The 17,410-nt window shown below is 43.0% G+C and overlaps 1 protein-coding gene across 1 annotated transcript in view; it reads right to left on the reverse strand.

The window, feature by feature from the left end:
• The window catches only part of LOC104624929 (ankyrin repeat and KH domain-containing protein 1-like), a gene marked incomplete at its 5' end in the record, with an annotated part of 75,216 nt that overhangs the window by 2,295 nt on the left and 55,511 nt on the right, over positions 1–17,410 (reverse strand). The window contains 9 exon segments of the mRNA XM_010292416.1: positions 1,516–1,562; positions 2,025–2,189; positions 3,319–3,494; positions 4,573–4,773; positions 5,920–6,099; positions 11,138–12,255; positions 12,257–12,736; positions 13,054–13,203; positions 16,386–16,532. Coding sequence (XP_010290718.1) covers positions 1,516–1,562; positions 2,025–2,189; positions 3,319–3,494; positions 4,573–4,773; positions 5,920–6,099; positions 11,138–12,255; positions 12,257–12,736; positions 13,054–13,203; positions 16,386–16,532 — 2,664 coding nt within the window.

The raw sequence follows: 17,410 nt of genomic DNA on the forward strand, positions 1-17,410 counted from the left end.
AGTGCCGCTGGAGGCCATGGAGCCTGCCGGGGTGGGGGAGGGGCCTTAGGCCCCTCCCCCCTGCAACTCAGCCAAGAGCAAACACCTATTGCACTACAACAGTAACTGTGTTGAAAACAAATGGTAATATGAGTGTTTCTCCCTTGGCATTTGCACTGTTGGGGGGCAGCAGCAGTTCAATGTTTTTTGCATTTCCTCCTCAAATACTAGGAAAAATATCTGAATATATCATATGCAGTAGCATTTCTGAGGTTTCTTTGCCTGCAGTACTCAGATACTGCTTGTGCACTTTGGGTTTTCAGTACTTCTTCCGCATGCTTTTCCTGGGGAAACTCTGCTGCTGCATATAAGAATTTGTCTGGAGAAGGTGGAGAAGTCTCCATCAGAGACCACTGAAAGTGTCCACGAGATTGGACACTATGTGCACTGTAGTTACTTGCTTGACGAATGGACCAAATAGTCAGTGTAGTTACTGCATTGCCACTGAGCAAAAGCAGAAATAAGCATAGTCCAAGTGCAGAAAGTGGAGAACTTCTGCATGTGGGTAGAGAATGAACATTCATCTTAAGCAGTATGCAAAAATCCCATTCTTCCTCACAGACTTAAAGGGCTACAAGAAACTTAGAACTCTATTACATTTTTTCTAGTGGCAAGGTGAAGAAACTCTGCATTTACCTACGAGCTACTGTCTGCAAATGAAGATGCCATCAGTTGCCACATTGTCAACACAGCCCTTATTTCCAGCCCCTGAACAAAACCTGATCTCTCAGGCAGCCCACCTGGAAGAGTGCTAGAAGCAGCAGAACTAATCCAGAAGGAAAAAAGTAATGCACAACCATGTTCACACACACACACACACACACACACAAAAGGCCAACAACTGGCAGGAGGAAGGACTCGGCAGACCTCGTATCACAGGCGACTGTGGATCAAAACCCTCCCCCAAACCCTGACTGCATCCATGTGCTAATTACGTGACCCTGAAAAGATACATCACTGGGCACCGTAGCAGCTACCAATTACAACAACATCCAGCCTCTTCCAAAATTCTCACACACAACCTATAAATACTGTTCGCCTTTTATTGAATATTCAGGTAAATATTTCACATTAATACAGGCTACATAAAGTAGAGCCACTATACGACATGAAATTTACTCAGCTTTTCTTTTTAAGTATGTAAACAATTATACGTGTATTTACCACCCTAAAAGGTTGAAATCATGTAATCAGCTAGCTCTGTTGCATACAAGGAGCATTCAGTAGTGTTTAGCCAAAAGCACTAGTTTGTCTGATTTTTAAGTCCAAAATGGCTAAACTAACCGGAGAACAGAATCAGTTTGTATCAGTAAATCAATTTGTTCTTCTACAATGGGCAATCAAGTTTCCATTGTTACAGCCCACAGAAAATTGCTTAGTTAGGCACATTAAAAAAATCCCCAGGGTTCTTCAAGATCATAAAGATTCCCAAACAAGGCTAAAGAAGGATAGACCCCCTTAAATCAGTTGACGTACTTGAGATGCATGTTTCCAATGTGAGGTGCCCAGGTGCCAGGCCAAATCTACAGCAAGAAATAAAAAGACAAGTCTATTATGAAAACAAATAAAGGTTCCTTTAACAGAGTGTTTAACCACTAGAGGGCAAGCTTAAGGCTTCCTCCTAAAATACAACCAGATTGTCCAAAGGCTGGGAGCCCTCTTCAGCTCTGGCCAAGGTTTGACTGACAACCTGCAAGATGCTGAGTGTGGATATAAACCCTCTCACTTATAACAAAGTTGATTACCTGGCTAAGCAGTCTTGAAATGCTGCTTACTTTACCTGAAAGGTTTGGTACAGATAGCGCCACATATTTTGTATAAAACACACGCACACTGTAAGGGAAAAGTCATGCAAACGATCTCAACTCTAGTATCAAAGAACCGAAAAAAATGTCACCTATCCAAAAAATAAAGAAAAAAAAAACAAAGCACAACACTGTAAAAAGTCCCAGGTAAGCAAAGGTGGAAAAAGGCAGCCACACTACCTGCTGAGCATCAGTACATTCTGTTGAGTTCTGGACAACTTTGATCATGGGATTCCAGGCGGGATCTGGAGTATGGAGCCCGTTAAAGAGAGGGCCTCCTGGGCCATCCGCTAGCTGAGGGTGTGAGGGTATTAGAGTGCCGCCATACATGGAAATCGGTAGGCCCTGAGGGAACAAGAGAAAGCACCACCGGTGAAGGCAGCTGTGGTTATGAAGGATGACTGTAGTATCATGTTTGCCAAGGTGCCAGAGGCAGTTCACATCCATATGTCATGTTCACCTACTGGCAAGTATCTCATCAGTGTGAGGAAAGGGGGCATCACTGCATGGAATAGGCAGAGTATGGAATACGGTGACTCTTCAGAGCTTGAGATTCAAGTCAGTTTACCCATTTTTCTGAAATTACACCTCACGAGTATGCAGCAGCCTCTGCACAGTGCTTTCAGATGATCCCATAAAGCCAGACACAGGAGCTGTACAAAGTGATCTCAGTGCTCCCTCCTCTCACCTCTGCAGCACACAATAACCTTGGTGCACGCAGGGCTGCACTTCAGCAAAGCCCGTATACAGCTTGAGCCTGCAAGACTCCAAGTTAAAGATTTTCTATAAATTACTAATGATCATCTAAAATAGTCTTCCAGTTCAGAAAGATCAAGTTACAGAGAAGCTTTTTGCAATTATGAGATTCCTTCTCCTGTGTTTGAATGATTGCTGCTCTGCAATTTAGAAGATCCCATGAGCACATGCTACAGCTACCTCTGAAACATGCTGTGAGCAGGTCTGCCATTGAGCACATCATCCTGGGCATTCCTCCAGTGGTGGCTGAGCTGACTATGGCTTGGCTACATCCATCTGCCTCAAGCTACTTTCCAGTGTTAACATACAAGGCACAGACTTACAAGCGGTCCTCTCAGCCTGCTGCTTCCTTAAGAAAGCCATGTAGTATTCAGGGGCATCATTTGTACTGAAAGCAGTAAGCAAGCCTTTAATCATCCTCAAGAGCTAAGCAAGCCTTATGAAACATTTCCTCTGAGAAAGGAAACACTGGAGAACGATGGAGGCATTCAGCTGCTTGACAAGAGAACGTCTGCAATCTACAAATTCTGGTTTTGTTTAAATGCGCCACCAGGCTTAGGCACATTTTCTAGTCAGTACTGGGATGAAAGGAGGTTCAGGACCAGGTGCAGCAATCAATGGCAAGAGGCACACACATACAGTGTAAATAGGCAGAACAGGAGATACAAAGTCAGTCCTTGGTCATTTTATAGACTAAATACAACCCTCTGTAACTTACTTTAGAAAAATCCACAAAGCTATTTGGCATAGGTTGGTGGAAAATATTCGAGGGAGCCACTATTCCAGAATCATCTCTCTCCATTGGCTGATGCTGAGAAAACGTGCCTGGGTCCGACAGCTGCTGATGCATCGGATGATTTCCCATGACAGGCTGAGACCAACCTGACAAGCCTTCTGAAAAGGAGGAGATTGAAAATGGCTGATTTCAATTCACTGAAGATACTCTGGAGTAGAATTCAGCAGCTGCACACACCTACACCCCTCCCCTCCCCCCCCTCCCCCACAAAATAGGGGAAGAAGAGAGACTGGTGAGGCCAGGGAAGTTTGGCCAGGCACATGCTGTCTGCATGCACATTCATCTTGATCCTCCAGACAAGTGTGGAGATAATGAATACTACTAGTAACTGCAAGTTTCAGGTGTCCACAGCAGAACAGTAAAGATCCAATAAACCTAAGATCCAATAAATCTTGTATGACCACATAAAAGCTTTTCTTGAGAAAACACAGCAACGCTGAGACGCTAAGTTAACCAAAGGATGGAGGGGTTCACTGAAAAATTAACAAATATAGGACTATTAAACATTTGTCTTTAAAGTTACCAATGCAAACACTTTACACCTCAAATGCTGCAGTTCCTCCTTTCCAGAAGAACCTCAAACTATCAGGAAGCTGAATGTAAAACTTCAGCTGTTTCAAAGTCATTATTTTGAAATGGGGGCTGCCTGGAACAGAAGTTACCCCATACTATTCAAGAGTCATGAGGAGATCGATGCAAAAATCAGCATCCACAACTATGTGTTTATGGATGCATTAGGTGCACCAAAACTAATATTTTAAAATGTTAATGGCAAGCAAGCTAGAACCTTGGACGGAGGCAGTTGTCCTTTTAGATCAAGGGTCAGACTTGAAAATGAACCCCCTTAACAGATGAAAGTTGTTTACTTTTTGAATTCTGTATCATTCAATAGACTTAATACGAAATTTCTGAACTGTACTCAGGGTTTAAAAGTGTATGTTGACAGATAATCTAGGCTGGGTGAGAACCACCTACATTAGGAGAAAAAACCACAGTGCTTTCATTGATACGCACTCTTCCACCACTGACACCAGTTCTCCCTTCAGGATATGCTACATGAAAGTTGATTACACACTGTGGAACATTATTACTCCTCCCCAACTTTCTTTTCAAATGTAGTACTTCCAAAAGGCCCTAAGTTTCTTCAGGCTACCCCAGGCTGTACAACAGACTTACCAGATACACTGTTAACTCCAAAGGACCAAATACCACTATGACCGACAGGAGCTGTGAAGTTGGTTCCTAAGGGTGTAGGAGTGACAGATCCTCCCTGTCGAATTCTAGCAAGCCTTTCTGTCCCGATGGGTGGGGGTACCTTTCGATCTTGATTGGCGTTACCCGTTTTTGGCTGGCCCAAGTTAGAAGGTGCAGAAGCAGCTGAAAGGGGTGAAGATGATCCTGAGGAAACTGATGGAATAGGAGATTCACCTGCTGAAAAGAGTATTTCTCTTGCTTAATTACACACAAAGCACACAAACTAGCGAGCATAAATGCTACCCACTCTATCCCCCCAATATTATCTCAAAGCAAATGATAAAAAGGTTTTGAAGGCTTTTTTGGCAAGCATTCTTCAACTCTTTCACAGAAATTCTGTTTAGAGTTTATTTTAACTCCAAAAGCAACATTATAACACAAATGCTTTCAGCCATCAGAATCATGTGATATTCTCATGACATAGCAGTACATCTAAATTAATTACAAGAAAGAATAAGAAACATGAAAGTTTCAGGAAGAGGTGAAAACATCAGCCAAAATACCATCAATATCTAAATAGCCTGATTTTGGTATCCACCACTTCTAAAAGAGAAATTAGACAGCTTCCCAAAGCCACACGTGTAACGTAAGAGTGTAAGTCCCACCAACTTCAGAAGTGTCACTGACTCTTCTTGGGAAATCCAAATTCTTTTGAGCACTCATTTAAACGTTTTGGTTCTTAAGCTCAGAGTGGCAATGAAGTTGCATGTAGTGACACAAAAAGCCTCTTCACTTAAAATTCTGAATCAGAGACCCGTATTTTCTATAAAGCTACTTCCATGTTCTTCCCATCAGGAGGAAAACTCACTGTTACCTCGGATGATGCTTAAAGCTTTTAGAACATTTTAAGTAACATTAAATAATTCCAGAATCCCAATTAAAAAAAAAAAAGGGCAATTATAACTTCAAACCATGGCAAACATGACGTTTTCACCTAAATATGACACATGCTATTCAGAGGGGAATCTTTAGCTTGGTATAATCACCTCCACTCCCCCACAGCTTCATGCCCTCTCCTGTCAGAGCCTATGACAACTTATTTTTTTACTCAAATATGCCTTTAGTAATGCTACCAGAACTAGTGGCATTTTACGTGGGAAAAAACACAAAGTAGTATAGCTTGGGATTTGCATGCCATCCTCACAGCTGCTAAAAGCTATTGGAAAGCATTTTGTGCATCACTGGGTAATTTCCCTTCAAGTTACAAATCTACTACAGACAATAGCTATGAATTTATAGTTAACTAAGACAGACCCATGAAGTTCCTACATGAATTTGTTGCGCTTGTCCAAGGATGTGGTGAAAAATGCTGTCTGTTAAAGCTGGGAGTCCCAACAGGCGCTGGCCCTTGAAGGTAAACCCGTGCTCCTTGTATGTTTGCTGAAAAGCCTGTCAAAGGACCTGAAGAAGAAGTTGTAGAGCTGTTGGATGGATCTAGAGAGGGTAAGCCTGAAATAAACATAAATTTGATTAAATATCTCTCTTTGGGAACCTGCTTCAAAGCACCAGAGAGAGCTAGTGCTCTAAATATAGTTAAAGCATCTCATCACCTTCGGGGGTATCTGCACATGGTAAGTTCATTTTACAGGTGCACGATTCTCCCTTAGAAACCGATAGAAGGCATTTCAGTATGCTCTGTATTTTGGCCTGAAGTTTTAACAATAACAGCCATCCCTTTGGTCACTGAAAGGAAATGATCTTAGCAGGGAGGGCAAAGGAAGAAAGCTAGGAGTGGCAAGGATCTCTGCTTACAAAAAAGCCACGAAAGTCAAACAGGGATACAGGGCTCTGTGAACGTCCCACGGGAATCCAGCACCAGGGAAGTAGTTCACTGCAGTACGGTTTTTGCTGTCCTATAGCTATGTTCATATATAGATCGGTCAGAGCATGCTGTGTCCAGAGTAACAGGGCTGACAGTGCACAGCACAACAGGGGAGGGGGCTGCTTTCTACAGGGATGCATGAGAGGGAGAGATGGAGAGCAAGTTCAAAGCCCCACAAAAATTATCAGCAAGGGGGAATTACAGTTTTTTAATAAGCGAAAGCTTTTAACTACTTTTTGAATACGTTGTAAAAGCTCTTATCACACATTATTACCTTAAAGCAGAAACGGGCATGGCCATGTGTTCACCTGAGTTTTGGGTTTAGTTTCAAGGGCCTATTAAACAAGACTAGTTTCAAAACCATTTAAACATTTCAAAATGACCACAACCAGGACCAGCCTATATTGCTTCACAGCAAGGTTGAAGGTTGTACCTACTTACACCAAGCAGTCTGCAAACAGCAGTGGTGACAGGCAATGCCTTAGGTTATAGACTAGATGTGCACCTTTCATCACCTGTGTATGTTCCTGAAAGCCAGGTCTTTTTCTGCCAATATTATCAACAAAGTCAACCTGACTTACTGCTTCCAGAAGTGCCAGATCCAACCTGCTCACATTGACAGAATGACTAGATTTGAAGGAGGTATTTTTCTCACTAACGCTACGCCAAAGGTAGTCTCCACGCTACACCAAAGGTAGTCTCCATTACAGACAAGGAAAAATAAATCACTACCACCAACAGAACATGGGGTGCTCAGACAAGGAAACATGAGTGTGGGAGGACAATCTTTCAGGGTTTGTCATAGCACAAAGTACAAGACTCCATGGCTATGAGGGACGCTAATGCCTATGCAGGCTGCCTGTAAACACAGTTTGATTCATCTGCATTTGTCTAGACCTGCAGACTGGCCTCCAGCACAGATCCTAGCCGTAAGCTGAGTGCAGCAGCTCCAGCTGAGGGCCCTCTCTGTGCATCTGCCATGGAGCTACCAATGGAAAATTCTTGCTACCCCTCCATCCACAAAAGTCAACTTGGAGGTAGTCGAAAGGCCCCTACGGTGACCAATTTCACCACACATCAAAAATAAGTTCACAGCTGGCTGACAAACCACAAGATCCTGAGTCTCTACCCCATACAGAAGGGGTAACAGAGCTGCTGCTGCCCATGGGAACTGCTGGTTTCCTAAACAGAGAACAAGGCAGAGATTATGACACAAATAGCTCTTCTGCAGAAGAGAGATACCCAGCTGTGTCTTTTGAAGTCTTAGTAAGATGAGTACATAGGCCTTCCAAGTGCAATGACTAAACAGCCAAGACCATTTCAGCACTGCTGTGCATTTTCTACAGGCCGAAGGAAGCATGACAGCCAGAGATGCACAAATTCAACCAAGTAGTCTGTTTTCAGGTTGTAAAGAACACTTTTTTCATTATCTTGCCTTTCATAAAAGTGGATTAAAAACCCCCACCTTTGCTCAATATTAAAAATGGCTTCTATAAACAATGACTTACAGCATCCTGATTTCAGTAGTGAGTTTCCTATTTATGTACTTACCAACAAAATCAGGTTTTGTAATACTAAAAACTTCTGCAGTTACTTGGGCCATGAATTCAAAACTTTTTATCATGCTCTGAAAGCATAACTGTGCTTTTGAGACTGGTATATCAATCTCACACAAACTGCTCAAAATTCAGTCTACCAAAGCCCCCAGACACTGTCACAGAAACTGGTTACTGCAACGGCTACCTCTGCCTTTAGAGAAACAGAATCAACACTTGCTCACTCCATGTAAAACAGAGAGCCCAGCCATTTCATGCAGCTTCATACTCATGTATGCCAGCTTCCTCAGCTGGCATATTTCAAGTCTCTGATACCTTTTGATGCCATGTGAGCAAGGTCTCAAACCCCTCTTAAAATGCAGAGCAAAAGAAGTCCATTTGTTACTTCTTTCGTCTTTTCCACAGTCTCCCCAATGGTTGGGCTAAGTCTGCCCTCAATCTGCAAGCTGCTAGGACAAAAGATCTCAAGACGTAAGCAAGACAAAAGGCCATTTCCAGAACAGATCCACAGCCAGTGAGGAGATCTGCATGTGTGTCTGTGCCTCAAAGGAACTGGTGAATCAGAGAAAAGTCATGCTGCAACTGAGCCTACCCATGAAGAGGAAAAGCAGAGTACCCAAACTCCACCCTGAGATGACAACTTGTTAAGAAAAAGCTCATTTAGTACACAATCAAATTATATTAAGTCTCCACCAAATCAGTTTGGAGGTGATCACCAAGAGAGATTGATTTGTGAAAAAATTTGCCACAACCCAACTGTGCAAGACAGGCACAAAAGACAAACCTCTTCTCCATCAGGTGTAGAGTCACAGCTGAGATTAGAGGATTGGTGTCTACCTGTTTTGATGGTACTACTCATCACACAAAAGTGTACTGAACTGCCAGGCAAGGCCCAGACTGCTCCTTGTCCATCACACTGCTGTTGGCTGAAGTGTAAGCCAGCAGTGACTGGCCCTTTTATTCCCTTCTCAAAGCCTCATGAAACCTGCCACCGGAACCCCATGGAAACAGCCATGGTAGTCCCCAGTTCAACCCACCTTGGAGGCTGAGCTGAGCTGAAAGGTCTGTTCCCCTGGGAGAAGGTAGAGAATGAGATGGGTGGACAGACCACAGGACCACACTTAGGCTCCAAGGGAAGGCATCGGAGAGGTCCTCAGTCTACCATCCCAGCTCCTTTCCTAACTATCACCCCTTCAAAACACCCCTTTTTCCCCATGCTCCCCTAACACCCCCTTCTCCTCCTGTGTGACAGACAATTGAGACTATCTGAAAAGATAATGATCAAAAGCAGTATTAAGTAGAATGACATTAAATGACAGTTAGCTAAGGACCTAACTAACCAGTCACCTCCTGCCAGGCAGAATTTTAGCAGCACATCTACCTATGTGCAGTTTTTCTTCACTTTGCAATATCCTAATCAAAGTTCAGCTCAGAAAAATTAGTTCTGTCCAACTATTTTTGTGCTTCAGTTGAGAACTTCACAGTTATCTCCCCAAAGTCAACCACGTGAGCTCTCCTTGGGTATCTACCTAACCTTCCTAACTCAAGAAACAAACAGATTTAGACTACCTTTTAAATATTTAGTCATTTAAGGATATAAAAAGGACAAAGAAATTTTTCCCAATGACAAATAGATGACCTCAGCATAAACGAACAGCAAAATTTTTTGCTGCTATGGGAAGTCCCAGTCAGCCATCTTTGTATATGCAGGATGCAATCAGAAAAATCAGCAGGTCCCATTTGCCATAAGCTTCCTTCCTCAAGGGTTACTCCAGCAACAACCAACTCCCAGTTTAGAGCACTGCAGAGAGAAAGCAGAGCCAATGTAGAAGTGTTTCTGGAGTCTGCTGAGGAGGGTCTGGCAATCTTTTATTAGAAGCCTATCTGACGAACAAGGTCTGGTTACTTTACGTTCCATAGCCTTAGTTACATCTGGTTCTTCTTACCGCTCTAAGACTGGATGTGGCACAAGAGCTCTAGGTATTCACTCACTTCGCAGAGCTATACAGCCCAAATTAAACTATTAAGAAAACTACAGTCATAGCAAACACCCCAGTTTTGTGGTTAAAGCTAGTCAGAGAGAAGTGTTCTTGTTTTCAGGAGTCCTGCATGTTTGTAAATCAACGGAGAGACATGGGAATGCTGAACATCTTCTTTCCTCACTATGACTTCCAAATGCCCCCTTCTCCTTTAGTCTGCAGGTCAAACTACTTGACTTGTCCCAATCCAGCATTCAGGTCCTGAAGCGAAAGCCCAACTATCTAACATACCACTGTGGGGGTGAAGACAACTTCAAAGCAAGGCTCACTAGCTACCCAGCTTCAAGACAACATAAAGCCATTATGGCACAAATGAAGGGGAGAACAGGGTGGCACAGACTAGATCTCTTGAGGGTCCCTTCCAGCCAAACAGGCGCAGCCAGTTGCCTGCAACATAGTTTGAATACTACAACAATAATAATCCTTTAGGCGGAGCATGGCAAGGCCAGGGAGCTCACCTAACCCATTTCAAATAAATGCAGATAAGCTTAAACTGCTATACTTAACAGCAGAGGGACAGTAATTTCCTAATAAAACACATCATGCAGTAGCACACTGATTTCCCAAAGCACAACATAAGCTTATTAAAACCCAGAGCCATACCAAGAGACAGAAAGTACAGAGAGTTTACCCTCACTGAGTCAAGCTGGAGTCTCAGACAAAATACTGAACAACTGCATGCAGTCACTCCTGCACGTGGAGCCTGTCAAGAGTCCTGGCACCACTGTTTCATTTTGGTATCACCCAACCCTATGTTCCATTCCAACCCAAAAGCTAAAATCAATGCTACTCTGAACTCTACAAACAGGAAGCATTCCTGAGCCTTACAGAGGACAAGCAATGCAATATCTCCAAAGTTCCCAACACCTACCGTCCTAGAAGAACTGAAGAGGGGGGGGGTGGGGGGAAATCATTGACATTTTAAAGAGCACTTGAAAAAAACAGGCCATCCTTGTTACATTAGTATTCTCTAACTGTCATTTATAAACTATTTCTCAATCAGTTTGAGATGACCAAAGTTTAATGGTTAAAGAAAGAACTCTGTCCAGTGCATGATCTTAATGACTTACCTACAGGACTAGTCGAAACCCGTTGGGAAGGTGGCCTGAAACCAGGAGCCTTGGAGTTGTCAGGATGCACGTTTTCCACGTGTCCTAACACAGAGTTATTCAGAAAGGTAGACTGAACAGTGAAAGATGGGTCAGCTGCTGCTCGGGTAGAGAGTGGACAGTCTCCCCATCCTTGGTTAGCTGGCACCTGGTTGCTATCAAAAAGACTACTAAAGTGATTGAAGAGCGTTGCTGGCCCAAAGGTAGGAGGCAATGATTTGTTTGCTGGGTTAATGTGCATCTGAGAACCGTTCATAACATTCATGGCTGACGAAAGCTGCACTGCAGCAGGTGGACCTTGAGAAGGTGTTAAAGGAACTTGATTCGTAACAAAAATAGACTGAGGATCTTGATGGAGGTTTGCATTTGGTACCACGGAATAGAAAGAACCTCTGGACTGCATCCTGTGAGTAACTCGAGGTGCTGGTACAGCTACTTGAGGTAAGTTACTGTTGTCCTGATTATCTGCAACAACTGACCGGGGTGATGCTAAGCTTAAAGGAGCAGTTTCTGAGCTGGATGAAAAAGGCATTGACATGGAAGGATTGATCTCTGACATGCTGGTTGGCAGTATTTCGTCTTGGACATTATTTAGAGGTGCAGGGCTGCTTGATGGTCGAGTTTCAGTGACTCCTGAGTTGCTGCTAGCTGACATACTGCAACTACTTGCAACCGAAGGTGGTGGGCACGCATTTGCAGTGGGCTGGTCTGGGGTTGACACCTTCTCTTTGGATGTTGAGACAGCCGAGAAAGAGTCCGCTTTAAGTGCAGAATGCTGCGTTTGTGGAGCATTAGATGGCAGAAATGCTGTGGGCACTTGCCCATTGTTCGAGGGGGCAGAGGAAGCTGAAGGCAGAGTGCTACAGGTGCTTGTCACAGTTGAGATTGCTGTTGCTGCAGCACTTGTCTTGGGAACGCAGGCAAACAACTGCTTTCTGACCGAAGAGGGAGTCCGATTACTGGTTACACACAGTGGTTGGGTGGAATTAGCTACTGAAGAGACAGTAATGGGACAATTAGAAGTAGCTAATCCAGTAGACTCCGTCTGTAAAATATTTCCATTCTGACTACCTACACGATGGAGAGCTGTTTGTGCTGCCAGGGTTAACTGGTCTCACTGGGAATGGTCCCCACGTGTTTGGTGAAGGTGAAAAAGTTCCTCCAAACTGCGCCATAGGTAAGCGAGGGTGCCGGATCTGTTGCATAGTTTGGGCAGCCAGCAAGGCAAAATGAGGGTGAGAATAAGCTAGAGGAAGAGACACCGGAAAAGATGAGCGCACATTTGCTGGGACATTCTTATTTAATTTGTTAGTAGGCTGGAAAGTAGATAGTGTTGATGACTGTGATGTGACTAGGGGTGGTGCTCCGAGAGGAAAGGAGTTCTTGTTTGAAGCAGTCGCAGTGCTGACTCCAGATGAAAAGTTTGCATGGATTGATTTGGTACTCGAAGCAGGTGTTCTTATATGAGTTTTAGGAATCAAGTCTTCCAGTTCCTTGGCGGGATCTTGAATAAGGGCATTGATGAGTTGCACTGCATATCGTGTTGACTCTGTACCACCCCTAGATTAAAATACAAACATATTTATCTTTTGCAAAAGGAACCCCCACTTTGTGCAACACTCCATAGCCTCAATTTTATACAAGTCTACTGCATGTTTACTCCAAGAAATTACTTCTTGACTTTTGTGTATCTTAAGGATTATCTTTGAAGAAGCAGACCTTCTGCATATCTTGGCTGCAGTAATATATGTTCTATTCAAAAACATATATAAACGTATTTACCAAGAAGCTAAATACATCTGGTCTTAAAAAGCAAACAAACTTCTTAATAAATAACATTGTGGACTAACTCAAGACTTTCATTCTAAATACTGTACCTTATAGTGATCATTCGCTCTCCATTCTTATCTTTTTGCTTATCAACATCAATATGGGCACCAGTGACATCTTGAATTGCTGTGATGTTGCACCCACCTCTTCCCATTATTCTAGATACGACAGAAGCTGGGACAGATAATTTCTTTGACCTATATCACAAAGATCACAAATCTGTGAAATGTATTTAAACTTTAAAGGCATACAAAAATCCCTTCCTGTCTGACAGGTGGCTGAAGCAATATTCATAAGTTTCAGGGCAGCAAGGGGTTTTCTGCTGAGATTTTCTTCATCCTTTGGAGCCTCTCTCAAACTTCCCCACTCAAATTACTCATCATCCTCAGCACCTGATGAGGATTCTCCAGAAGCATTTATTCCACCACTGTTGTAACATACATATATGTGCCTCACACTACTTCAGAAACACTTCTGGATTTTATCTTATCTTGTATGCCTTCAAAGTGAGACAAACATAGCTTATCAACCTAAATTTACATAAATAGCGCTGCTTCAAATATAAAAGTCCATAGTTTAGCTACTTTGATTGTTTATAGCAAGGAGAAGGTGGTTTTCCAATGTCTTCCCAGTGATCAGCTCTGTAATACCACTTGCATTCACAGCCCTTTTACTACCCACCTCAGACCTCGAGATCTGAAAGTTTATCGGTGACACTACACAACAGTGGATGGCAGACGGTTAAATTGTGCAGTTCTGCAATTTAAAAAGCTGCTGGAAGCCACTGTAAAGGCAGCACAGATTTTCAGAAGCAGGCTCACTGTCAGGCCATAACACTGTAACCCATGTGTTCAGCAAAGTAAGTCAATTCAGGATTTTTCTAATTCACATGGTACTGGTGGGTCAGTGCAGGCATACAGTACTGAGAAGTCTTTGAACACAAGCTATGCTTGCATCCAGACCCCAGCCAAGGTCTCTCTGGGCCACCACTGTCCCCAGACTTTAAAGGCTGGACCTCTCAAGCCCATACACCGCTTTCAAGCTTGCCAGTGATGTGCAATAGTTCAACACTAAATAATTAGAAGGGATTCAAAGGGGTTTCAGAAACCACTGTGATCACAGTGCAAGCGCCTCTAAACACTGTACAGATCACTCCCCCCCGCCCCCCGAAAAGGCTGTCAGCTTCACCTAGCTATTTCACTCTTGGAAGCTTTTAACTAACTTGATCCTCAGGAAATTGTTTCTCAATTAACAGGTCTTAAAGGAAACTCATTTTATTTCAAACACATCTAAATACATGGAAATGTTCTAAAGCATTACCTCATCTTGCCACGGTGTTTCTTCCCCTCTCCTGCCAGGACAGCATGCTACAACCCTCCCCATCCCCAGAAACCAGGTCCTCGGAGCATGCATTCAGCTCTCCTCCCAAGGCTGTTTCATGCTTTGGGCTTTCTTCTCCCCTCCACCCCCAAGGCTCCTCTCACAAGCTAGACATTCCAGTCATTCCTTCCCCAAACCAGAGCTTCCATTGTCACCTAACTTTCAAGATACGCCCACATTACTCACAGGGCTCCTAATGATACCTTTGCCTGCTTCCACCTCAGCCCATTAAGAACCCCATGCCATCACCCATGGAGACATTCTTCCTCCAGGAGAGCTCACCCCAGTGCCCAGGCCCCTGCCCACCCATCACCCACTGCCATTTCCCTCCCTACCCACCAAGCTTGATGGTTTTTACCTCAAGAAGTGCCCAAAACAGTACCTTTTTGCTCCCGAACAGCAGCGCCCTCCTCTCTGAAGCTGAAATTGCTCAATTGGTGTTGGCTGCAGAGTGTTGCTAGGGGGAGGGTCTTTCAAAACTCTGCCTACTTGCCTGTCAAGGGCAGAAGGGATGTTTTCATTGGTTACTTCTTTGATAGACATCCCTTCTAGCCAGGGGGTTACTCATGGGGAGAGTGGAGGAGAAGCATTCTTGTTGAGACCAGGAGAGACTTTAGGAGAGGAAGGCATGCAGCTCCCAGGCATTTTGCATATGCATCTAAAGTCACCAAAAAGCTCTTTGAGAGGACGCATGCTTCAATCAGTCGGGGCATAGCAAACACCAGTGCAGAACACTTTATGGACACATCCTTTATGACACAAGACTGACTCCCCAGGGATGAGGAACGGTTGGGTTTTGGATGCCATCTCTAGAACCCTACCATCTCCAGTAGAAGAGCATACAATACCCAACCAAGCAGCTGAGTTGAGCCTATGATACTCAAGAGACCCAGGAGGAGAGATAGAGCAGCTCCAGGGTCAATGGCGGGGTCTGTGTGCAGCCCTGGAAAAGCTGCCTGTTTAATGGCTTCATGCCTGCACGACTCACCAAGTGGTGGGCAGCGTGCCACCATACATTTAGCAAGGCCTCGTCACAGGGCAGAACCCCATTTGTGAACACAACAAAAGGCAGAGACCGAAAAAACTCTCTAGGGGTTCAAACACTTAATTTTCAGATTAAACTGCCTTTTTAACCTTTATTAAGAACAGTCTGTGGCTTCCACTAATTTGAATGCATTAAATCCTCCGTACAATTACTTTGTTTGCACATAGCCTAAAATTCTCTAAAATGAGTGTATTTGGTCACTACCATTGCAGAACACAAAAGCAGGAGAGCATCATAAGTGCACCCAAAGCATCTGACACTTGTATGTTCATGCTGTATTCCTTTTTGATAACAAGAACAACAACAAAAAAAAACCCCACAAACAAAAAAAAAAAAGGAGAGCCAGATGATCATTTCTAGTTACAAGCAGTAGACATCATAAAGGTTACAGAAAAGATACTGGGGTGTTAATGGCCATACCATAAAAACCAGTACATTTTCAAAGGGAAAGTTTGCTTTGCAGGAAAAGCTTTAAATCTAATTGCACCTTTAGCACTCGCTTTAAGGTGACAAAATTTTCCATGGCATCAGCAATCAAGGTCAGCACCCAAAGCACAATGAATTTTAGCCTTGAAGAGATCATCCACCTCTCCTCTACTCTACTAACATCCATCCTGCCTTTAGTCCATGTGCAAGCAATCATCTCCTGTAGGGGCTTTTCACTGCCATCTGCTCCCTCCCCCTTTTATCTTATCCCCACACCTTTTACTCCACTGAAGTCACAGGTAAACAAAACCCTTGTGCCAAATAGAATGTTGATGTCATACTGTCATACTAATGAGGAGTTACTACAAATTAGCACTTGTTTTTACAGCACTGGAAGAGTGAGGCAATATATAAATTAATTATACAATTAAGTAATTAAATAATCTTGCTGGACATTCTATATTTGAGAATAATTTACAAGCTAAAAAGCTCACAGACAGTTTTTAAACACAGAATTAAAGTCTTTACCTTCTAACCACTTCTTTCCAGCCTTCTTCTCTTTTCTGGCCTCTTTTTGGACTAGTTAGATTCAGCTTTACATTTGGAGAGGTCAGAGGCAGGGAAACAGGCTTATAAGTAGTTGACAAAGAATTTGAATGACTTTCACCATCAAGTCTGGGAACAGAAATGTGTTGATTACAAATTACACAATAAAATGACAGCATTACAGTATACTTTTCTGCAGCTTGTACTGTTACAGTACATGTTACCAGTACATGTACTGTTTTCATTCTTATTTTCTACCTGGAACAACTGTTGGGTGACTTCATAGGTCGTTTTTTACCTTTTAGTCCACAGCCTATACCCTTCCTCCAAAAAGTGGAGTGCTAAATTGAACGAAGTAATACCAGAAGCACTAAGGACGTCAGATTAAAACAGTTTATAATAGGCAGTTCACAGCCACTTAGGCACATCCTGATCATGTGTCTATATTGTGTTCTCCTTTTTGTATAGCTTTAAGAAAAGGTACTTTGGTAATAATGTCTCTTTCTTACTAAGTACTTGAAAAAGTCTGTTTTTCAACTCTTATTGTTACAGATTCCCTGGAAAGTGCTTCCACCCCTCAGCCCTCAATTTATGAATGGATAACTAAGGCACAGATATTCGAGCATATTTATGTATTTAAGTCCCAGTGATATCAATTTGGAAGTAGGTGCCCAAATATTATTACCTATATACTAATACAGCTGTAGTAATAGTGTAGCAATACAAACAACACAAAGTTCAGTGAGAGAAAAAAAGAAAGAGAGAGAGAACAGGTAATCTCTTGTTAGGCTAACTGATCTATGTGGAGATGAAAATAAGCAGAACTGGAGCTCACAAGTTCATCTGCCGCACTGAACAGGCAGCAATCTTCACAAGTCATTGAAAAACCAGTCTTATGTGATTTGACCCAGTAAATCTATAGCACAGCTGGTAAATTTACAGAGGACCTTATGCTTCAGCTATCCTGCTAAGCATCACTCCTCTTTACTACATGCAAGTTTTTAGTC

The sequence above is a fragment of the Phaethon lepturus genome, unplaced genomic scaffold (genome assembly GCF_000687285.1).
Source record: "Phaethon lepturus isolate BGI_N335 unplaced genomic scaffold, ASM68728v1 scaffold41158, whole genome shotgun sequence".
NCBI classification, from domain to species: domain Eukaryota; kingdom Metazoa; phylum Chordata; class Aves; order Phaethontiformes; family Phaethontidae; genus Phaethon; species Phaethon lepturus.